This window comes from Salvelinus namaycush, unplaced genomic scaffold, assembly GCF_016432855.1.
Source record: "Salvelinus namaycush isolate Seneca unplaced genomic scaffold, SaNama_1.0 Scaffold607, whole genome shotgun sequence".
Classification (NCBI taxonomy): Eukaryota; Metazoa; Chordata; class Actinopteri; order Salmoniformes; family Salmonidae; genus Salvelinus; species Salvelinus namaycush.
In genome coordinates, this window is record NW_024061317.1 from 90340 (window position 1) to 113699 (window position 23360).

At 45.5% G+C, this 23360-nt stretch overlaps 1 protein-coding gene and 5 non-coding genes across 9 annotated transcripts; all 6 read right to left on the bottom strand.

Moving 5' to 3' along the window:
* Positions 1-483: 483 nt before the first annotated feature.
* On the bottom strand, positions 484-22459 carry LOC120042045 (transportin-2). 4 transcript variants are annotated; one of them, XM_038986939.1, is made up of 25 exons: positions 22347-22459; positions 20401-20500; positions 19436-19511; positions 18940-19089; positions 16889-16995; positions 16262-16395; positions 15793-15874; positions 15292-15414; positions 15053-15171; positions 14467-14527; positions 13083-13254; positions 11714-11866; positions 9135-9360; positions 8484-8655; positions 7972-8058; positions 6417-6524; positions 3843-4001; positions 3533-3620; positions 3198-3296; positions 2603-2638; positions 2049-2144; positions 1623-1798; positions 1239-1313; positions 816-955; positions 484-621 (listed from the first exon to the last, which is right to left on the bottom strand). In XM_038986939.1, the coding sequence occupies exons 2-24, from the start codon at positions 20497-20499 to the stop codon at positions 848-850; spliced, it is 2706 nt and encodes a 901-aa protein (XP_038842867.1). In that variant the 5' UTR covers position 20500; positions 22347-22459; the 3' UTR covers positions 484-621; positions 816-847. The 4 variants fall into 4 exon arrangements, with proteins under 4 accessions (XP_038842867.1, XP_038842868.1, XP_038842869.1 ...); XM_038986940.1 differs by lacking the exon at positions 2603-2638; XM_038986941.1 differs by lacking the exons at positions 484-621; positions 816-955; positions 1239-1313; positions 1623-1798; positions 2049-2144 and having other exon boundaries at positions 2603-2775.
* On the bottom strand, positions 11411-11481 carry LOC120042050. Its single transcript, XR_005476005.1, has one exon. It is a non-coding gene; the product is annotated as a small nucleolar RNA SNORD41 (small nucleolar RNA).
* LOC120042054 lies at positions 14669-14739 on the bottom strand. Its single transcript, XR_005476009.1, has one exon. It is a non-coding gene; the product is annotated as a small nucleolar RNA SNORD41 (small nucleolar RNA).
* On the bottom strand, positions 16488-16558 carry LOC120042053. Its single transcript, XR_005476008.1, has one exon. It is a non-coding gene; the product is annotated as a small nucleolar RNA SNORD41 (small nucleolar RNA).
* LOC120042051 lies at positions 17341-17411 on the bottom strand. The gene has a single exon (XR_005476006.1). It is a non-coding gene; the product is annotated as a small nucleolar RNA SNORD41 (small nucleolar RNA).
* LOC120042052 lies at positions 20010-20080 on the bottom strand. Its single transcript, XR_005476007.1, has one exon. It is a non-coding gene; the product is annotated as a small nucleolar RNA SNORD41 (small nucleolar RNA).
* Positions 22460-23360: the final 901 nt, after the last annotated feature.

Below are 23360 nucleotides of genomic sequence, written 5' to 3' on the forward strand. Positions count from 1 at the left end.
CATTAGCGCTACTTCGGTATCCCGCCCACAGCCTTTGTATAGATTATCAAATGACTATTGTAGAATTTATGCAAAGTGCTTGTGCACCGATTGGTCGTTCGGGCCAGGGCAACTACCTTCCCTTCCTGAACTAAGTCTAAGTGTGCCAGTCTACATATTATGTGAGTTGTGTTTTTAAAATGTGGCTCCTGGGCTGGTTTTTAGATTTCTCCTTAATTGACTTATTCCGGGGTTGCTGCCACCCCGCCCGCCCTCCCAACCCAGCTCTCCTCTAACCTTGGTATCTAAAGAGTTATCGAATGGATTTAGGGCCGTTCGCAGCCGACCCCTGCATATGCTTATCCTACCCTCCCTCCCTCTTACAGAACCCTGTGGCTTTGGTTACATTGGAGTATGTCGTCGGATTTAAGTTTGGCGTTTGAAATCCAGAGGCTTTCTCCCCAGTTTCCCTCCCAGTAACCCTCCCTCCCACCCACCCTCACAGAGACACACAGGGTCGTGGGACTTGTAGTCTGAATGGACAGGAGCCAGGGCCAGTCCCTCTCCTCCTGCCCCCACGATCAGGGCAGTGCAGTAACACAGATGGATGAGTTCCCCCAGTAACCCTCCCGTAGATTAAACCTGGAGAGGGGAGAAAGGGGGAGAGAGGAGGAAGAGGAGCGAATAAGAAGAGGAGAGGGAATAGGAAGAGGAGAGAGAAGAAACAATGTTTTTATTTATTCAGGTGAACAGAGAGAACATGGACTAAACGTAACATTAGGATTTGGGGAAGAGAAGCTGATCCTAGATCAGTTCTACCTAAAGTGAGTCAATACCTGACAGGCGTGTCCTGTGTCGGCGAGGGGAACTACACGCCATAGCAGGCCGACAGCCTCTCCTTCAGTAGAGGGGGGAATTGTTCTGAGAACTGCTGCCAGTTCTCCTCGCCCACCTGGTCCTTGAAGCCATGGAGGATCTACAAAAACAACAAAGCTTGTAAATCAAGGTGAGGTATAGGGTCAGAGGACTTCAACGACTGGCAAAGCTGGCTCTCTTTTGTTTTCTTAGCACCACACGTCTCAGAGTCTAAAATATCCACAAGATTTGTTCAGATTTCGAATGTCTAGAAAGATCATCACAGGCGGTGGAGAAAGAGGAGCACTAGGTCGACTTAGAACCCAACAGTCTAGAACCTTTGTATTCTGAGGATCAAACATATGGGTGAGATTTGTTGGGGTTCATATCTCCCGAGTGCCTACCTTGTAGAACATGTCTCTCAGATCGTCCTTAGGACTAACCCAGGAGGCCACAGCATCACAGAAGAAGATGAAGTCCTGAAGAGACAGCAACATCCTCATCATCCAACATTCATCCACATTCCCTTATCGCTCATTTAGCATCTAATCATCCTTCAATGACACCAAACGCGCTAGGTTGAATACAATGTGCCTTCTCTCACAAGTTATCTCAGAGTCTAAATTACATCCACACTAGTTATTCAGATTTCGAATGTCTTTTTAGAGTTCATCATAGACAAGAGCAGAGAGGCAACACACTCAGGGAATAAAAATATAACAAGTCCTGGCCCCAGTAAATACATTTTCCTGTGTGGAACAGCGTTCAGAAGCCCCCCCCCCCCTCACCTGAACCACTCCAGCGGGGTTGACTCCAATCATCATGCAGATTCCACGGAACGCAGAGTCTTTCTCCTCATTGTCCCTGATGTTCCTCAACGATGTGCACCAGGGTCTGATAAACTGTTGCAGCATGGGAGACACCTCCTGTGGACACACGTAGCCCAGCCTGCCGATCGTAATGGCTGTCCCAAGTGAAACACAGGAGTGATGATTTATGTGGCAATAACTACCGGGCCATAACAACAGGGTTTAGAACAATCACTTCAGTGTCAGAAGTGTCAGTCACACTCAGACCTTTAACTTCCACATAGAATATTTCAGATTTCGAATGTCTGTTAGAGAGATCATCATAGGAGTGGTCTGGAGCCTAAATACTGGTTTTGTCTATGGGGGTGGGGGGTTTAAGCATGCGTGTCTGTGTGAGTACCGTACCTGTATTCTCCAGGAGGGTCTTGGGTGTGTTAGGTCTGTTGATGATCTCCACCAGGTTGTTGAGGACCAGCCCAACATAGGGTTGCATGTCTGATCCTACAGGCACCAAGGAAAACACCACAATCAACCAGCTGGAAATTATGGCATTGCTCGCCATACATGGGTTCAATTACCATTGGAAATCTTTCAGATACTTTGAGCATTTTCTGGAGCCTGCCTGGAGCGGCAAATGGACAGGGTTTGAACTTTAGGGACTTTTCTATTGGTTCCTTTCCAACACAATCAAGCACAGCTTAAGTATTTCAAATGATTTCAAATAGAATTTGAAGCCAGGTCTACAATCAATCAATTCCTACATCAGCGCTGTCAAGTATTCACTGTCATTTAGAGTATTTATAGTGTCATTACAATCATTCCTATCAAATCACCACTACCAACATGGATTACTGATGGAGTCAATCTGGTGGTGTTGCTACAAAAATAAGGTTCTCGTGATTTCTGGCCAAATGCCCAAAATGGCCACCATCTTTAAGCAATGGTTCCCCCTAGCTCACCTGAGCAATCTCCTTCATCCTTCTTGTCAGTTCTCCCTGTAGAGGTATTATAGCACAATGTCACTACACTGTACTACTGCTGGTTGGCTTGCCATGCTTGCACACACCTGCAGGCCTCACTGTTACAGAGTCCAATGGTAGCAGGACCCATCACTCAGGCATCTTGCAGCACACTGTAGTCAAGGGAGATTGGCTCACTCGTATGACAGAGGGTCATTGAGTTCATGGGTTATAGAGCAAGGGCAGCGAATCAAATCGGACAGAGTTAGCTACATGCTCCATCCAAAACACACCAAACCCTAGCATCACACACATAACACACGCGGCACCATAACCATCTGTGTGTTCATCCCCATGGTGTGACCTCAGTCACACTCAGACATTCAACTTCCACATAGAACAGTTCAGAATGTCTGTTAGAGAGATCATCATAGGAGTGGCTGGTTGTTGGTGGTCTGTGTGTGTTATTATGAGAGTTAGAGGGAGAGGAAAAGCAGAGATAGTGAGAGACACATTTTAGAGTGGTTGTGAGGTAAAGAGTGGGTGTGTAAGAAATGAAGACTGCAGTAAGGACACACAGCAAGCAGTAACTCACCCATCTGCATGGCGATTTCGCCAATGGCCCAGGTAGCGTTGTTACACACAGAGATGAACTCTGGGTTCAGGTTCAGGCCCAGGATCGGCATGAACTCAGCTAGAGGGGAGAGACAGGTTTATATACAACTAGTCACACAATCACTGGTATACACACACTCCCACAAACACACAGGTTCATTAAACAGTACACACAACTAGTCACAATCAACGGTATACACACCAACATACAAATAATACATAAACTACTAGCCACTCCAACACACATACCTCCTCAGAGCCAGTACCTTTTCATGACATTGACAGTTAATGTCTTCACTACTATGGTTGACTCACCAATGCAGGGTTTGACATGAGGGAAGCAGGCCTTGGTCAGGTCACCCAGCAGGGCAAAGGAGCTCTGTCTCACCTCTGGCATAGGGTCCTGGAGGAACACACAGTTAGTCTCAAACTCAGACACACATCTGGTTAAAACAACTTTTCTTAACACTCCAAAAGCTAGAATATCAACTTTCATACATTTTTTTGCGAGCGACAGAGCAGCACTGTACAAGCTATACTCCTTCAACATATCCTCCTTCAAGTTGACTAATTTCACATTTTCAAAATGGCCACTGGCAGTTGGCACTTGGAGGCCCCTGTGTACCTGCATGCACTGGAAGAGCAGGGTCATGATGTTGCTGCGGGCCACCAGCTGGTCCACACTGCCCCCCAAGCCCTCGGCCAAGCCACTCAGCAGGTCCAGGGCCACAATCATGAAGTCCTTGTCAGGGGCTTCGTACTGGTCAGGGTGCTGGTTGTACATCTGGAGAGAGAGGAGACGGACAGAGTCAGTCAGTTTTTGGTCACAGTTAAGATATGAAGCCAAAACGTACGATTTGTTTAATAAATTGCTGAATAAACGCAGTTTACACTAACTCATGCTTTGTGGTGTAGAATAAATTGACAAGTAACATTTGTTTATAGTCTAAGTTACAATTGATATCTGGAACCAGGTTTCCATCCAAACCTTCATGCGTGTAAAGTACATGTCGGATAAAGAAAAAGTCACGACAGGCATGATGGAAAGAGAAAATGTGTCTGTAGACTTTCCAAATGTGGACAAAAAAAAGACACTAGACAAGGCGGAATCTTTTTGCTTTGGTAAAATGTATTATGCGAGAAATGGCGGTGGAAAAACGTGTGTAAATATTGATATAACCATCATAGTGAAGGTTGAGTCACAAGATGACATGTGGTCCCCCCACTAAGACATGATGATCGACGCTTGACGGCAGTTTGAAAATGTAAACCGAGATCTACAGCGCAGATTTTTTTTTATACCTGACTTAAAAAACCTAAGCAACATTAACCAATTAAAACAGTACTATAGCAATGAGGTTCGCGCAGTAGACTATAGGCCCAATACATTATCACTGCATATTGGCTATGCTTGAATTACCCTGCCATTTAAAAAAAATATATATTTAAAAAATGTAGGTATATGATCACACTGGTAATATATCACTTATTGTAATACTTGTAAGGCATAGCTAGGTAGCATCATTTGCGTTTGTTTTTTACTGGACTGATGGCCTGCATCTGATGGTCAGTCAGAGGGAAGGGAACAGCGGTGAGGCTGCCTTTCACCCGACTCACCATCCCTCCGCTCTGCCTCCAGCTGATGGCCAAACTAAAGTCGCACTGCATTATTTCTGCCTCATGCACCAATTCAGAAAGTAAAATATTCCTTGATATTGAAAAATAAGAACAAGCTAATCGGAACACTTGGTTTCTAAAAGTTTTGAACAAAGTGTTCACAGTGATGAATAACAACTTAAACATGAACTGACTCATAAAACCAGCAGCTTTATGCTGTACTCACTGAGTCTCTCTAGTCATGGTTTTAAACCTTTGCTCTGTGTTGGAGGCTTCTTTTTGCAGTCTATGGCTCGAAGAAACTTTGCAGACAGTGATCTGGGCTATCTAATGGCCAGCGATAGGCCTATAGGTGCACTCGATTTGCTCTCTGGGCCTGCCGGGTAGGCGGAGTTCTACCTTCAGACACATGAAATGGTTCAAAATGGGAACACTTTCCCTTCCCGGCACTAGGGCTGCTGAATCAAGTGCACCTACCGCCAACAGCACCAGGGCTGCTGAATCAAGTGCACCTACCGCCAACAGCACCAGGACTGCTGAATCAAGTGCACCTACCGCCAACAGCACCAGGACTGCTGAATCAAGTGCACCTACCGCCAACAGCACCAGGGCTGCTGAATCAAGTGCACCTACCGCCAACAGCACCAGGGCTGCTGAATCAAGTGCACCTACCGCCAACAGCACCAGGGCTGCTGAATCAAGTGCACCTACCGCCAACAGCACCAGGGCTGCTGAATCAAGTGCACCTACCGCCAACAGAGCGAAACTAATTAAAAAAATAGTAACGCAAGGCTTTATCATCAGTAGAGTTGAAAACACGATGGAATTTTACTTTTTATTTTTTTGGGGGTGCATGGAAATTTAACCACAAAAGTTATGTGCCCGACGTCATCACAGCCTTTAATTTAAATGTTTACATTTTATTCCTTTAGCAGACGCTCTTATCCAGAGCAACTTACAGGAGCAATAAGTGTCTTGCTCAAGGGCACAGACAGATTATTCACCAAGTCGGCTCAGCGATTCAAACCAACACTTTTAACCACTATGCTGCCTACACGCAACAAGTCAATTGGATGGAAACATCTCTGGTGGGAAAACACACATAATGTTTTTATGGCGCATGAAAATCTGGTCACCAATTGGAAGGAAACCTAGCTATATCTGGCTTATTTTGTAACAGGTTGTTGATATACATTAACATGGTTCTTCACTGAATGCATGTCTGGTGATTTAACGCGTATAAACTGTACTAGAGAGAGCAATAGTAATGTTGTCTTTTTGTAGGTACTAACTCCACCATGGCTCGTTGGACAATGCCTATGGGAAAAGTTATCATTTTGGGGGGATAAATGCCAAAAATAAGGTCTGTGGTAAACACGGGCTTAGGAGATCTTATACATGTTGTTTTATGAGAATCTTCAACTAACATCACTTTTTGTGAATTGAACTATTAATGTAATCAAAACAAGCACAAAAAAGCTTCATAATTCATAAAGGTCATGTCATTAACTGACTGAGTTACACGAGGTAACTCATATCCAGTTTTTAGAACAACAAGCTGTCGAGCTCTATAGGTTCTTACCATGGCCTGAGCGAGGGTCTTCTGTACCAGGGTTACACAGCGCTGGTAGACAGGCTCACAGTAGGGCAGGAAGCCACTTTGCAGGGCCGTGGCCACCGACGACAGACACTGGGGAGGCACAGGGAGAGACAGGGTTAGTTTGGTGGGCGGGGGACAGAAACAACAAAAATACAGCCTGCGTGTCAACAGGTCAAAGTGGTGTCCTGTCAGTGTGTCATTTCCCTCACTTGCACCGACCTTAAAGGGACAGTTCACAAATTAGATTTTTTTTATTTATAAAGCTAGGTCATTTGAAAAAAAGATTCAAATTCTTAAAATTCCCTTTAAGATATAGCATTATTTTACTGTTCCTGTGATTTCATATCAACAAAAGGAGTCAAGGCAAGGGAGTGGATTTATAACTGTTCAGATACAGAAGTCAGTCAGTCAGTCCCCGTTTAGATCTCATGAGCCAATGAAAATGGTTGCAAAATCAAATCTTGACGTCAAGTTTTATTTTTATTTTTTTTTACAAACCCAAGATTGACCAGAGCCTGTCGTTTCCAATGGGAGGAAATGACTCATAGTGGGCAGAACAAGCAAGGAGGTGGGTAGCGCCAAGCACCAGCTAGTGAGATCCTATTGGCGCGTTCTAGTACATATTTGCATATTTTCGTGAGGGAATGCCTACTCTGAAGTGAGCGTGTGCAATAACTAAATTTGCCCTTGCACTCCTAAACACACATTTGTTTAACTTTGGCAACGGGTAAAGTCTGGAAAACACAGTCCAGTCTGTTACAGATTCTAGTTTTAGAAACAGAAAACTGTATGGAGATCAAATGTTCCATCGATGAGAACATGTCAGACTAAATCCATCTCGCTCCATCTTCTCCCACGGCCGGCCACTGGGCTTCCTCTCATCATATCTGGTAGTGAGTGGAAACGCCAAGCGAACGCTTCACACTTCTACATCCGGTGAAATATCCGTCTTTGTTCTATCCAAGGCTTCCATCATTAAGATGTGTAGTACAGTAAGATGTGCAGTATAATACAGACCATTGGAAGCACAACAGTCACCCGTTTCCATTGGTATGCTTTGAGTGGCTCTAAGAGCTAAAGATCATTTAAAAAATCAATAAAAAATGACATACAACATAAAAACAACCTAGTGCCTGATCTCCGGCACCAGTTATTTGTCAGCTGAAGAGGTCAAGGAGACCAGTCCTACCAATATGCTGCTGTGGATCAGAAAACGATCTCTAATTAGCATCATATATGTTCAGATGAGAACATGTCATCACTTCCACAGCAGCAGCTAAACGCAAAGTTATTCTGCAGTCTCTGTAAACACACACACACTAGCAACAAGCTACCAGCCACTTAAGGAGTTCTAGGCTTTTCCCCAACATGCCAGAAAGTCCATTCACCAGAATATCATTATTGTTGGTGTCTGGCTCACGAGACTAGCAACAGCCATAAAGCAATGACGGCAAATACCACAAAATCATGTCTAAGAATGATCTACCTCGTGATGCACCAAACATGGTTGTATATAATGTATATAATAATGTATAACCTCCAGAAGTGGAAAGAGATCCTTGTCCTCGTCCTTCAGTTCATTCCATTTGGCAATGAGGGGAGGCATCAGCTTCTGGATGTACTCCTGTAGGGGGAGAGAGGGCAGTCATTATACCGTTCAGTAATATTGTGTCTTCACCATAAAGATGAAACCTGTGTAAACCAACTAGGTTGAGGTTGTGACGTAGCGACAACCTACATGTGACATGATTTATACACGTGCCTTCTCTCACTAAACAACCTGAGAGTGTAAAATACATCCACACTGGTGATTCAAATGTCCAATGTCTGTTTAGAATTCATCATAGAGGAGAGCAGAGAGGCAACCATCTTCACCATAAAGATGAAGCTATGAAAAGTAACCAAGGAGGTTGTGATACAGCAGCAACGCACCACAACAGAGGATGTTGTACATCATAAGACAGTATGGAGTTGTTGGCCATGAAGCTGATGCAGCTTGCTGATGTTTTTAAGTGCTAGTTTGCTAACTAAGTGAAGATCCAGACTCACAGGCTGGTTGAGGTGATGTCCTACGGAGTCGGCGAGCGTTCCGATGGCGTCGTAGAGGATGAGCAGGTTCTTGTGTTGGTACTTGCCGAAGGCGAACACCAGCGTGTCCAGGATGAAGCTGAGGTAGGGGACCAGCTCTGTACACGCCTCCTCCTCCAGGGTGGCAAATGCACTGAGGGACAAAGGCCAAAGGGTCAGAGTACGAGAATGGACACATCACACACACGGACTAATATAATGGACACACAATAACATCTGCTTTAACAACCAAGCTGGCCTATACACAACCCTTTAGGAGACCAGTCCTACCAATATTCTGCTTTGGATCAGAAAACGATCTCAAATTAGCATCATATATTCAGGCGAGAAACATGTCATCATTTCCACAGCAGAAGTCAAATGCCCAGTCATTCGGCAGTCTCTGAACACACACTTGGCTCAAAGTATTTGTTTTCCTTCAAATCATTTTGAGCGTTTAATTGAGCTTGCCTTGAGTGCCAGGGTTGAACTTTTGGGACTATTCCATTGGTTCCATCACAGCAGGCAAGCTCAGTCAAGCACAGCTTAATTAATTGGGAGGGGGGGCAGGTCTGACTGTCATAGCTGAACCACATTGACAATGCCAAAAGGACCCTCCCACACAGTACACACCTGCAGGCGGCCTCCTGCACCCTCTTGTTGCCGTCCAGTATCCTCTTGAGCAGCTCGGTCATCAGGGGTTTGAGGTGGGAGTCTGGGGGCTGGCTGACCACCCAGTGGGCGTAGCGGGACAGAGTCCAGCAGGCGATGGAGCGCACCAGGGCCTTCTTGTCACACAGGCACGCAATGAGGTGGGGGAGGAGCTCCGGAAGGTAGGGCACCATGCCCTGCATACAGCCTGGAGGGGGGAGGGAGAGAGAGCGAGAGAGAGAGTGTTTTTGTCACAGACACAGGATGAGGTGGGGGAGGAGTTCTGGGAGGTAAGGCACCATGCCCTGCATACAGCCTGGAGGGGGGAGGGAGAGAGAGAGAGAGAGTGTTTTTGTCACAGACACAGGATGAGGTGGGGGAGGAGTTCTGGGAGGTAAGGCACCATGCCCTGCATACAGCCTGGAGGGGGGAGGGAGAGAGAGAGAGAGAGAGTTTTTGTCACAGACACAGGATGAGGTGGGGGAGGAGTTCTGGGAGGTAAGGCACCATGCCCTGCATACAGCCTGGAGGGGGGAGGGAGAGAGAGTGTTTTTGTCACAGACACAGGATGAGGTGGGGGAGGAGTTCTGGGAGGTAAGGCACCATGCCCTGCATACAGCCTGGAGGGAGAGAGAGCGAGAGAGAGAGAGTGTTTTTGTCACAGACACAGGATGAGGTGGGGGAGGAGTTCTGGGAGGTAAGGCACCATGCCCTGCATACAGCCTGGAGGGGGGAGGGAGAGAGAGTGTTTTTGTCACAGACACAGGATGAGGTGGGGGAGGAGTTCTGGGAGGTAAGGCACCATGCCCTGCATACAGCCTGGAGGGAGAGAGAGCGAGAGAGAGAGTGTTTTTGTCACAGACACAGGATGAGGTGGGGGAGGAGTTCTGGGAGGTAAGGCACCATGCCCTGCATACAGCCTGGAGGGGGGAGGGAGAGAGAGTGTTTTTGTCACAGACACAGGATGAGGTGGGGGAGGAGTTCTGGGAGGTAAGGCACCACAATGAATGGAATTTTACTTTACCTTCTATAACGCTATTTTAATATTTGGTTTGTGATTGGGGGTGGGAGGGATCAGTTTAGTAGGGAGGGTATGAGGTCAAAGCACATATTGGAGATAAAACCTCAATATTAAGTGATCAGTTTAACCATGACACATTGTCTTTCCCTGGTGTATGTGTGAAGAGATTCAATTGAATATTGCCATCTGTGTATCACTTAGGCAACATTCATGTCGATAAAGTTGGATAGAATTTGAATCTAGCTAGCCTGAGGCAAATTCTTTATTGACAACACTCAATTGTAGGCCAAGTCTATTATCAACACAAAGCCACGTGAAGGACAGCCAGTCATCTGGCTTTAAGTGTTTATACGTTTTAATATAAAATATACTCTCAAATGGAATCCAATTAGTGTACATCCTATTAGTGACGTGTTAACTGGGTCAGCGCAGTGGAAAATATATGGCATTACACCTACTCTGCATTAGGACAGTGACACGTCTCCCTATACTGTCAACATCTGCTGTCTGCCTATATTAGTGTGTTACTGACTAACAGACAGGGGGTCATAAAGGGCTGAAGAATGAGAGAAAGAGAAAGTGTAGCCAAATCACAGTGGAGAGAGCGAGACAGGGACAAAGTAGAGCAGCCACGGACAAAAAGGAACGACAGCCCCACTGCTAAGTCAATCTGAACTGACTTAACGCAGCAAGGAACTGATATTACAGAGTTCCACTAGCAGACCTATTTTTCAGTGGCAATCGACGAGACGATAACTGACTAAACAGACCCAGAAAACACACAAAATTCATTACAATTATTTTTCATTTCGGTTGATGAAAACGAGACTAAATACTGACTACAATCACTTGTTTTTTTACCTGCTGCAGAGTAATGTGTTCTTCTGCCAGTTGGGCTATTGGGAAGAGAATCATGCGATAGGATGTTATGCAGAACGATATGTTGGATGGACAAGGCTATGTATGTTTGTGCACATGGAAGTCAGTGATTTGTGTTAACTATCGGTTAATGAGGCATGAAAAATGTGTTGACTAAAATATGGCTACAATGACATTTAGTGGACTAAAATGGCCCACTATTCCCATATCTTTTTTTTTTTTTTTACAACAGCTACACTAAATCATTATTCAAATGACAAAAATATGACTGATATTTTAGTCAAAATGACTAAGACTAGACTAAATCTAAAAAAGTGGCAAAATGAACAGAGTAGAGAAGTCTGATTGTAGGAGACCTCTGGATCAGACAGTATGAATACTAACACCATCATTAACAGTCAGGAGTTACATAGAATGCATCATATCCAGAGGGACAGTCAACTCTCAATGGAGAGAGAGGAGAAAGAACCACTGTGTACTGAACGTCACAGGAGACAGAAGAGCAACAGAGCAGAGAGTAGCAGACAGAGAGATCCGATAGAGATGGAGTCAAGAGAGAAAGAGTCCAAAGTGTGGAGGGGGAGACACACAGACGGAGACTGCACAAGAGAAGGAGATCTATGTGAAGTGTCAACAGTGTGATTGATTTCCTAGTCCTTACCCTCAGCGATGGCCCCCAGCACCAGGATGCCAGATTCCTTGATGACCCAGTCAGGGGAGAAGAGAAGGCCCTTGAGCAGGGGCAGCAGGTGAGGCAGCAGCTCGTCCCGGAACACATTGGCCAGCACATCCAGCGCCGCCGCCGAACACTTGCCTACAGGGAGATAAGAGGGACAAACTATTAAAGGGATAGTTCACTCAAAAACATATGATGCAAAACACTTCTTTACAGTTTTGCTCTGTACCGAAGTGCTCCATGTTGAAAACTTGACTGCAGGGACACGCACAATTTTGGGGGATTTTATTAACAGTGGACTAATGAACAAAATACTAAGATAGTTTTAGAGTGAACTAGCCATTTAATATCATACTCTTTTCCCACTACTGAATCTGGGCCAAGCCAAGTTGTACAGGTCTGAACAGTAACAGATTCTCCAAATAAACCAACTAAGCTGGCCTGTACACCCATTCCTTTAAGGTGTTCAAGGAGACCAGTCCTACCAATATGCTGCTGTGGATCAGAAAACGATCTCTAATTAGCATCATATATGTTCAGATGAGAACATGTCATCACTTCCACAGCAGCAGCTAAACGCAAAGTCATTCTGCAGTCTCTGTAAACACAAACACACACTAGCAACAAGCTACCAGCCACTTAAGGAGTTCTAGGTTTCTCCACAACAAGTCAGACTGTCCTTCACTGTCATTGATGTTGGCGTCCGGCTGACGAGACTAGCAACAGCCCTGAAGCAATGACACAGCAATTTACATAAAATAATGTCTAAGAATTATCCACCTTGTAATCTAGTTATGACACCGGTAAAAAGCTATATCATTTCGGTAAAGGCTAGGTGAACTAACACTCATATACAGAATAACACTTCCATGTTGTTTTATTTCTATACAGACATTGTGATAACAGTGGTCTTCCACCGTTCTGGTGCATCTCTACATGCCAATCGCTCCATTTCCAGACCGCAGCAGGGAGCGTCACTGATGCCAGTAATCACCACTCTGGCTGTGCTGTTCAGGGTTCACACTGTCCAATTAGCACCTCCAGCTCTACTGGTGATGAGACGCTGGGGAGCAGTGCACTAACAGTGGAGAGAGCAGCCAAACAGGGAAGTAACCCAATCACTGCTGTCAGGATGGTGTGAGTACTTTTGACGACACACTGTCCCACAGGAATGACTATCAAATGTATATTATGCCGTTTGGCCAGCACACGCAGACAAGACTCACTTAGAGCCTGCAGCAGACACAATCCTCCTGCTCCATTCATCTACAGTATCAGTCTGTTTTCTCTAACGCATCTCCACCCTGGCTGCGGTGGTTTCAGTAACTGTCGCTTTAAGTCATGTCCGACTCACGTAGGTTCCAGTCAGATAATGTATCGTCATCATCGTCGTCGTCTTCATCGATGTCCTCCCCCTCCTCGCCCTCTCCTCCCTCGTGCTGCAGGGTGACGGTGCGAGACTTGTGGAAGCGGGGCTTGATGTCCTGCTCACTGTCCGGCACAGCCTCGTCTTCCTCCACATCACCCTGGAGAGAGAGAGAGAGAGATGTATCATTGCTATGTGTTTTATTTTTCTGGTCCGAGGTCTGTGCTGTGAAACATGACAGTATGCATAAGAGATGGCTACACAACACAAAAATATCTGGGACCAGGCTAATATTTAATAACTTGGGCCAAATGTGGTTTCAGTTCAGGAGGAGAGACATTCTCACTCTCAAAAGCATGCTGAACCATGGACATATGGACACAGCTTAGTGCCAGAAACAGCCAGAAGGGTATTAATGCAGTCAAATGATTAACTGTGTGGCTTCTATGACCGAGGACTGTGAGTCAGAGTAAGAAGTGCCTGTCAGGGGACATCCCCTGTGGGTTAGCCTGGGTGATGTGTTGTGGAACTGGGAATGTGTGGACAGTTGACAGAGGAAATCCCCTGTGGGTTAGCCTGGGTGATGTGTTGTGGAACTGGGAATGTGTGGACAGTTGGCAGAGGAAATCCCCTGTGGGTTAGCCTGGGTGATGTGTTGTGGAACTGGGAATGTGTGGACAGTTGTCAGGGGAAATCCCCCGTGGGTTAGCCTGGGTGATGTGTTGTGGAACTGGGAATGTGTGGACAGTTGACAGAGGAAATCCCCTGTGGGTTAGCCTGGGTGATGTGTTGTGGAACTGGGAATGTGTGGACAGTTGGCAGAGGAAATCCCCTGTGGGTTAGCCTGGGTGATGTGTTGTGGAACTGGGAATGTGTGGACAGTTGACAGAGGAAATCCCCTGTGGGTTAGCCTGGGTGATGTGTTGTGGAACTGGGAATGTGTGGACAGTTGGCAGAGGAAATCCCCTGTGGGTTAGCCTGGGTGATGTGTTGTGGAACTGGGAATGTGTGGACAGTTGGCAGAGGGAAAAACTGTGCTACACCATTAACTGGCATTAACCAGATACAACACTTAGGTCAGAGAGTATGAATACGTCAAACATCAGTCGAGTCTCAAGCATAAAGCTGTCACCACACCAAGAGTACCAGTAAGAAGAGAGAGAAGGGGGAAGGTGGGAGGAAAGACGTCTGGGTCGTGTTCACACACACAACTGAACAAATGGTCCGAAACAGGGAGGTACTGTCTTAACTGGTCCTTTTCGTTTCCCCGTTGCAAAATGTTTTGCTAGTGTGCCCTAATGAACACAACCCTGGTGGGGGGGAAATAGGTGTGGTGTCATCATTCACACCCAGAACAGAGAGACAGGCTCACCTTCAGCAGGATAATGTCTATCTCAGAGTACTTCATGCCGTTCACCAGGATAGGAATGAGCCTACAGGAGGAGACAGAAAAGACACTATTAGTCAAGCAGTCATCCTACTGTTGGTCAATCAGTAACACTGCATTTCTTGGTTCCATATAATAATTGATTGAAGTTACACGGCGTCAGATGTGGCAAGTGGGCTGCAGCTGTCTGGATCAGACAGTATGAATAGAACAGGCATCACTGACCATCACAGTTAATGTGTTATGCATCATATCCAGACAGCATTGGAAGGGCAGAGGGTAAACGTCATAATGAGATGTCTGTACTGTAGCTAGCCAACCCCTTTGAACTGTAATCAACATTCTGTTCCTCTTTCTTCTCTTTACATCACACCTAATAGAACACAGTCCAGTGTGTAAACAGAATGAAACACACTAGGAAGTATAGGACCTCGATGGGTATGTTACTCTTACATGCTGTACTATTGACTAACCTCTGTTGCCCTCTACACCTCTGACCTGACCGTCCCCACTCTCTCTACATCACGTCCAGGTGATGCTGTATGTTACAGGTATGTTTAGGATTACTCACTGCACCAGGTGTCCAGAGAGCACCTCCTTGCAGATGGGCTGCTCAGCCAGGGTGAGCCAGAACTCACAGGCCTCCAGAGAAACGTTCTCATCCGGGTCCTGTGTGCGCTGCAGCATGTACTGGTGGGGGAGAGATACAGACACAGCAGTGTCAGGGGTTGGGATTGGCTGATGGGGTATGACAGTGTCGGACGTGCTGACTGGTCAGTGGGAGAGTAAATAAGGAAGTGGTGGTCTCACCTGTATGATGCTGTGCATGTGAGGGATGAGCCGGTCGATACGGACCTCCAGCAGCATGACCAGAGCCCGGCACACGTTCTTCCTCACCTCAGAGTCCTCGTCTGTAGCCAGCGCAAACAGGCTCTGAGAGACGGAGACACGAAGAGAGAGAGACCAAGAGGGGCCAGAGAAGAAAATGAGAGATGTCAGTCTTGAATCCACAGCTATGCTCAACACCGTTGATTACAGTACACACAATTGTCTAGACGATGGACATGTAAGAGGCTGTAGTCGGGATTAGACAGTATGAATACAACAAGCGTCAATGACCATCACTGTCAAGGTGTTCTGCAACACAGCCAGATGAGCAGATCAGTGTTGTTCAGCGCCACCACCATAGAAGTAGAACTACTAGATTATATTTCTATGGTCAACAGTGTTGTTCAGCGCCACCACCATAGAAGTAGAACTACTAGATTATATTTCTATGGTCAACAGTGTTGTGCGTTGCCTGATGTTCACCTCGATGAAGGTGTCGATGTTGTCCATCAGGGCCTGGGCTCTGCCGATGATGAACTGGTTCACACAGGCGATGGCATGAGATCTACAAGCAGAGAGAATAGCACCATGAGTAACAGAGTTTTATAAAGGGAGCAAATGAAGGTCTTTGAAAACAGTGGGATAGTAGGTGGAAAACATTTTGAAAATGACTCAAAAGTTCCACGCAACTACCTCAGCTGGTCCAATAAGAACACAGATGTGTAATCCGGTGCAAAACGTTTTGCTATGGTGTGCTATGCGCTACTGGACACAACAGTGAGAACAGAGAAACAACCAATGGAGTCTGGATGTAGCCTGTTCCCAGATCTGTTTGTGCTGTCTTGCCAACACCTATAGTCACTGGCATAACAATGACCATAGGTGTTGGCAAGACAGCACAAAGTGATCTGGGACCAGGATAGTCTGGAGGTACAGGGGACCTGGGACTGACCTGATCTTAGGGCTGCAGTGCTTGAAGAACTGCAGGAACTTGGGGATCATGATGTTGAGCGGGCGGTTGAGCGCGTCGCTCTCCAACAGTTCCGACGAGTCCTCGCAGATCTTCTGCAGGGCGCCAAACGAGCCCTGATCAAGAATACACACGCAGACAGACGGAGTCAAACTCAGAGCAACAGAGGGGAATGAAGTAGGATGATTGGAGGCAATAGGCTACAGGTCTGGATCAGACAGTATGAATACAACAAGCATCACTGGCAATCACTGTCAAGGTGTTCTGCATCATATCCAGATGGCATGGGATGTGGAGAGAACGCTACTGAAAACATTTAGCAGAGAGAGTAAAATACTTCTTAGGAGGTCAAGAGGGTGGCGGAGGGGTAGAGAGCGGGGCAGGAGAGGTAGAGGAGAAGGGATATGAAGATAGAAGGAAGGAAGAAAAGGGGGACAGGGGAGGTAAGGGGAAGGAGAGGGTGACGGAATGAGGAAAAAAGAGAAAAGCAAGGGAGGACGGAAAAATGAGAAAGAAAAATGAAGGGTGACAGATGGAAAAGAAAGGAGGAAGCGAAAGGGGGAGAGGCTAGAAAAAGATGTGAGTGTGTGGTAGGTAGGTAGCTCTGACCTCGCAGGTGTTGTAGTCCTCAGAGTTGAGCAGGTTACACAGCTGGGGAAGCAGCTCTGGCCACGTCTGCAGCTCCCCTTTGGAAGTTATCGTGGTGATCAGGATACCTGCGAGAGAGGGATGAAGAAAGAGGTTAGGAACCAACAATCATAGGGTGGTTTGGTCTTAATACTCTCTTGGAGGGGACACTGTCGTTCTCACTGAGCACGTTCATTTTGCATTGCCCAGTGACTAGGGTGGGCGGAGTTTACACATTTTAGACCATTCTGTTGGTCCTTACGTGAAATCTCCACCCATCTAGGGCACCAGGCGAAGCAAAACGATTGAGCCCACTGATATGGAAGAAGTGGACAGGTGAACGTAAACCCTCCTGAAGGCTTCCACCTATGCTGTCTTGTCAGACCAGATGTAGGGAAACAGGGATGTACAAGAGTTAAGGAATCGAGAGACCTCTGGATCAGACAGTATGAATACTAACACCATCATTAACAGTCAGGAGTTATAAGGAATGCATCATATCCAGAGGGCAGGATAGGGGAGTGAGAGAAATTCCTGACATCACAATTCCTGACATTTAATCCTCGTAAAAATTCCCTGTCTTAGGTAAGTTAGGATCACCACTTTATTTTAAGAATGTGAAATGTCAGAATAATAGTAGAGAATTATTTCTTTCATCACATTCCCAGTGGGTCAGAAGTTTACATACACTCAATTAGTATTTGGTAGCATTGCCTTTAAATTGTTTAACTTGGGTCAAACATTTCGGGTAGCCTTCCACAAGCTTCCCACAATAAGTTGGGTGAATTTTGGCCCATTCCTCCTGACAGAGCTGGTGTAACTGAGTCAGGCTTTTAGGCATCCTTGCACGCACACGCTTTTTCAGTTCTGCCCACACATTTTCTATAGGATTGAGGCCAGGGCTTTGTGATGGCCACTCCAATGTCCTTAAGCCGTTTTGCCACAACTTTGGAAGTATGCTTGGGGTCATTGTCCATTTGGAAGACCCATTTGCAACCAAGCTTTAACTTCCTGACTGATGTCTTGAGATGTTGCCTCAACATATCCACAATTATCCATCCTCATGATGCCATCTATTTAGTGAAGTGCACCAGTCCCTGCTGCAGCAAAGCACCCCCACAACATGATGCTGCCACCCCCGTGCTTCACGGTTGGGATGGTGTTCTTCGGCTTGCAAGCCTCCCCCTTGCAAGCCTCCCCAGGAAACAACTTTGCTGTGGTTCTGGGATTGATTTGCACTTTTCGCACCAAAGTACGTTCATCTCTAGGAGACAGAACGCATCTCCTTCCTGAGCGGTATGACGGCTGCGTGGTCCCATAGTGTTTATACTTGCGTACTATTGTTTGTACAGATGAACGTGGTACCTTCAGGCATTTGGAATTTGCTCCCAAGGATGAACCAGACTTGTGGAGGTCTAGAAAAAAAAAAAAAAATTTGGGGTTCTTGGCTGATTTCTTTAGATTTTCCCATGATGTCAAGCAAAGAGACACCGGGTTTGAAGGTAGGCCGTGAAATACATCCACAGGTACACCTCCAATTGACTCAAATGATTCAATTAGCCTATCAGAAGCTTCTAAAGCCATTACATAATTTTCTGGAATTTTCCAAGCTGTTTAAAGGCACAGTCAACTTAGTGTATTTAAACTTCTGACCCACTGGAATTGTGATACAGTGAATTATAAGTGAAATAATCTTTCTGTAAACGATTGTTGGAAAAATTACTTGTGTCATGCACAAAGTAGATGTCCTAACCGAATTTCCAAAACTATAGTTTGTTAACAAGAAATTTGTGGAGTGGTTGAAAAACAAGTTTTAATGACTCCAACCTAAGTGTATGTAAACTTCGACTTCAACTGTAGCTACTAAAGAGAGGGACAGTGAGAAAAATTAACCACATTAAAGCCACAGAAGGACAGCAGTTACCTGAGACAATGAGACAGATTTAACGCATGTCAAGGCCCCACCCCCAGACCCAACTCACCCAGACCCTAACCCACCCACCTACCCAGACCTCACACACACACTGACTCACCGATGGTGGCGCGGATGAGGGGCGACGGGTCGCCTATGTTGTTGAGGCATTCCTGCTTGATGAAGTCAGCCACGGTCGGGGGAAAGTTCTGGTAGTGGGCCTTCACATTGTTCTTCAGGATCAGACCACTCAGAGAACGAGTGGGTTCATCTGGAGAGGGAGAGCAGGAGAGGATGAGGTGCGGGGAGGAAAGGATGAGGTCGGGGGGAGAAGGAAGGAATGATGAGGTCATGGGGTAGAGGAAGAAAAAAAGAATGTCAGAGATGCAGACGAAGGCCACAGCAACGTGCATTCCAAATGACACGTAGCAGCCTAGAGAACCACTAATAACAAGGCTAGCAGATAATGACGGCATGCTGACCAAAGAATGGATAGAGACAAAGAAACCCAAAACGACTTTTTGAGCTCAGAAGTAATACGTATGCCCTAATGAACACGACTCAGGCTACCAGATGCTCAACTAGAACATATAAACTCAGACAGACAGGGTTCTCACCTTCAGTTTTCAGTCTTGTGAGCACAAAGATGAGATAGTTGTTGAAGTCAGGGAACTGGTTGAGCTGTTCAAGTTTCTGACAGCGCGGTTAAGGGAAATATTACATCACAGACAACTCACATGATGCTCAACTCAAACAAATAACTAGGAGTACACTTTCACTGCAGCACAAATCTACGGGTGACATTTAGACAGAGGAAAAATACCACTTGTTGAAATACTAAGTGAGGCGCTTATTTCATAAGTTTGGAATGCAACGGATCTGTGATTTCGTCACATATCGGCTAAGTTTAATTGTAAAGCTGCATAAATGGTTTCCGCACCCTTGTATAGGTTGTACCATATGAACGGTTTTGAAATAACTGCTGTTATAAGTAGCGTTAGCCATGGTTCCTAATGAGGACAAGGGTTTAAGTAAGTAATACATTGGCTAGTGGGAGTTATGGATTGGAGGGTTAAGATTATATGCTATCCTAACAAAGGCTAAATCTATAGGACCAGACAGAGTAGAGAAGTCTGACTGTAGGAGACCTCTGGACCAGACAGAGTAGAGAAGTCTGACTGTAGGAGACCTTTGGATCAGACAGTATGAATACTAACACCATCATTAACAGTCAGGAGTTACATAGAATGCATCATATCCAGAGAGGAGGACAGTCAGTGTGACTGTGTTATAACACCATCTCCACTTTAACAATACAGGCCCCATAGACAGATCAATGCAAACTGAACGACATGCAATAACCATAGAATAATATGCCATTTAGCAAGCGCTTTTATCCTAAGCGACTTACAGTATTGTGTGCATATATTTTACGTATGCGTGGTCCCAGGAATCTAACCAACTATACTGGTGTTGCAAGCACAATGCTCTACCAACTTAGGACCACACAGAAGTACCACTGCCATACAGGGCCCCATTCCACTAACCCCACCCTCCGGTCAGTGTCTGTACATCAGGATACTTGTTGCACAGCTCTCTGTGTGGCCGTGTTGGGGGACTGGGAGTCCTTGAGGAGCTGGAGGACCTGCTGGAGTCCCTGTTCGTCCGGCTGCCACTCCATCCTGCATGGGGAGCACACACACAAAGTTACAGATATAGGAATTATGTACGTCCCCGTTACTGATAAAAGATAATACACAAGGAAAAGGAGTGATATAGAGAGTTCTACTAGAAGAGTCAGTCTGCAGGGACAGAGAGTATAGGAGTATGACTGTATGAGAGACCTCTGGATCAGACAGCATGAATACTAACACCCTCATTAAGTTATCCATTTTAAGTGTGTATCATATCCTGTGGTCTCAGAATTCTACAGTTAACTTAGTGTAATTAGCATTGCCAAAATGAGACAGGGTTGCATCATACATGGCACCCTATTACTTACTGGTGCATTACTTTTGACCATGACCCATACAGGTCTGACCAACATGGTGCACTATGGGGAATAAGGTGCAATTAGGGAAGTAACGATGGGCTGACTGACCTTTCTATAGTTTTAATAATTTATGAGGGTTTATAAACAGATGCTTCGTGTGATGTGGCACAGAATGGCACTGGGATATATGACAAAACAAATCAATAGTTTTATATGTAGAGCTAGAAACAGGCTACAAAATCTACATGCTCTTGCAGCCAGATTTCCAAATTGAACATTGAGGGATTCTATGATTAAAATATAGACCGCCAGACTAAACGCCATGTGCTCGCTCACTAATGATGTGGAATTCAGTGGCATTATGCGACTGAAGGTGAGCCATGCACATGGCCAGAGCAGGGCAACAAAAAAGCGCCATTTGCACTCGTTGCCCGGAGCATGAGCTTGCTTCTACCCGGAAACGGGTCTATAAGGCTGTGTAAAACAGAGCACCAAATTTGTGGGACCTGGAGTTGAAATTGGGAATCGGATTGTGGCAAATAAAACGAGGCGATGCTCTGCTTTAGACAAGGAGTAAAATATCTCCGTGACCCAGCTTAACCGCCATAATCCTGCCCCACCCCCCACGACACCCGGTTCCCTTCTGCCGGTGTGCTGCAATATAGTTAGTGATCCTTGGACTTGGGCGACTTGAAACAATTGCCGCCCTACAACTTTCTTTGGACAAAACAAGTAACGGTAACCAGCGGATATTAAACACCACAAACGTTCTGATAGTGGGAAGTTTAACAAACCGGACAACTATCCGACTAACGTTGGCTCTATGGTTATTATTTCCGACGTTCTAACTATAACTAGTCACGAAAAAAAACAGTATTGGCCATTCGGATCAACGCCACTGAATTTAACCCTTCTCACCACGGCAGTCCCCGGCTTCAGCCACACAAATGCAGTAAAAAAAAAGGCCAAATATGCGGCCTCGACACTACCAAGCAGTACAAAGGTGGGTTAGTTAGCTAACGCTATAAAACTAAGGCAGTCGATATATTATTCGATTTAACATGGCAGAGAATTAACACCGACTGAGAAGTAATCTAAACAAAGTTACTAGCTCGTAAGTTTAGCTAGCTACTCTACTGCTAAACATGGCTACAAACGTTAACCAAATTAACGATATAATAACATATCTTTACAAATTTGGCCAGTGGGCTACTTTGCTTTTGTTAGTAGCCAACTTTATAAGAATCCCTAGCTAAATCCAATCGAGTATCGACAAACGGTAAATTCGTTGATGTTGCGTTTACTTGCTAGTGTGGCCCAATGCATTCATGTGCTCTCGCTAGCTAATAAGCTAACGTTAGCTAGCTCACTAGGCGAAATTGTCAGTTTGTTAGCTAGCTAATGCTAACTAAGCTATTTCGATTCCCAACTCTTAAAGTTACCCGCTTGCTAATGTGACCAATTATTCACATATCAATCATATTTCGTCTTATTTTATTTAATATACTTAGATAAACACATTACATGCTACGTACAATGTTGATTTGTAGACTGAAGTTTCTCGACGGGGAAGATTCTTTCTCGTGCTCGTCCTCTCTTGTACTACAGGTTTGAAACGAACACGCCGATTCTGTAGGACCCACTGACCCTTTCCGGTTTCCGTTCACTTTCTTCTTCTTCGGTGGGGTTTAACGGCGGTTGGCATCCAATATAATGTTGCATTACCGCCACCAACTGAACCGGAGAATAAAACCATTATACTTTGTGATGTAACAAATACAAATTATCCCGCCAACTTTTAATCCTACTCATAAAAAGAAGCACCACCCCATTCCACTAATTTAACCTGATCTAATCCTACACCAGGCCAACGGCCTGGGAGGACAGGACACTACCATTCAACACCCCCTAGAACTCTTCTGCAGTAAAATATTGTAATCCCAAATACTTCTCGGTAACTGCCACAGCAACACTTATTTCTGTGACTTTACGTTCCATACCTATGGTACAGTTAATAACCATAGCAATGAACGCTAAAAAGCCAACCTTACTGAAGCACATTTCATTCGTATGCCTATCACTCTGTACTGGCAAAATTCTACTACTCACTGGGAGCCTCTTAGTATCCTTCACCCCTAACCCAGCTTCCTCTACTTTCTTCACTGCCTCAGCATACAACACTTTCTCCACAACTCTGACCATGGCAATCTCAACCTGCCTCTCTCGCACCGGACACTTCTGATCCCCAGCAACATGGCCCCCCCCCTACAGTTTACACACACCACTTCTTTCACTGATATTACACAATCCTTTGACTCAAGCCCTCCTGTATGTACACTTCTCACACCTAGGAATCTTCCTCCTACACACTGCTGCAACATGACCATACACATGGCACCTGAAACACCGTAGTGGGTTCGGCCCAAAAGCTCATACAGGATAACTGATATATCCTACCAGTAATTTGTCGGGTAAAGACTCAACATCAGACAATCAAATCAAATTTTATTGGTCACATTCACATGGTTAGCAGATGTTATTGCGAGTGT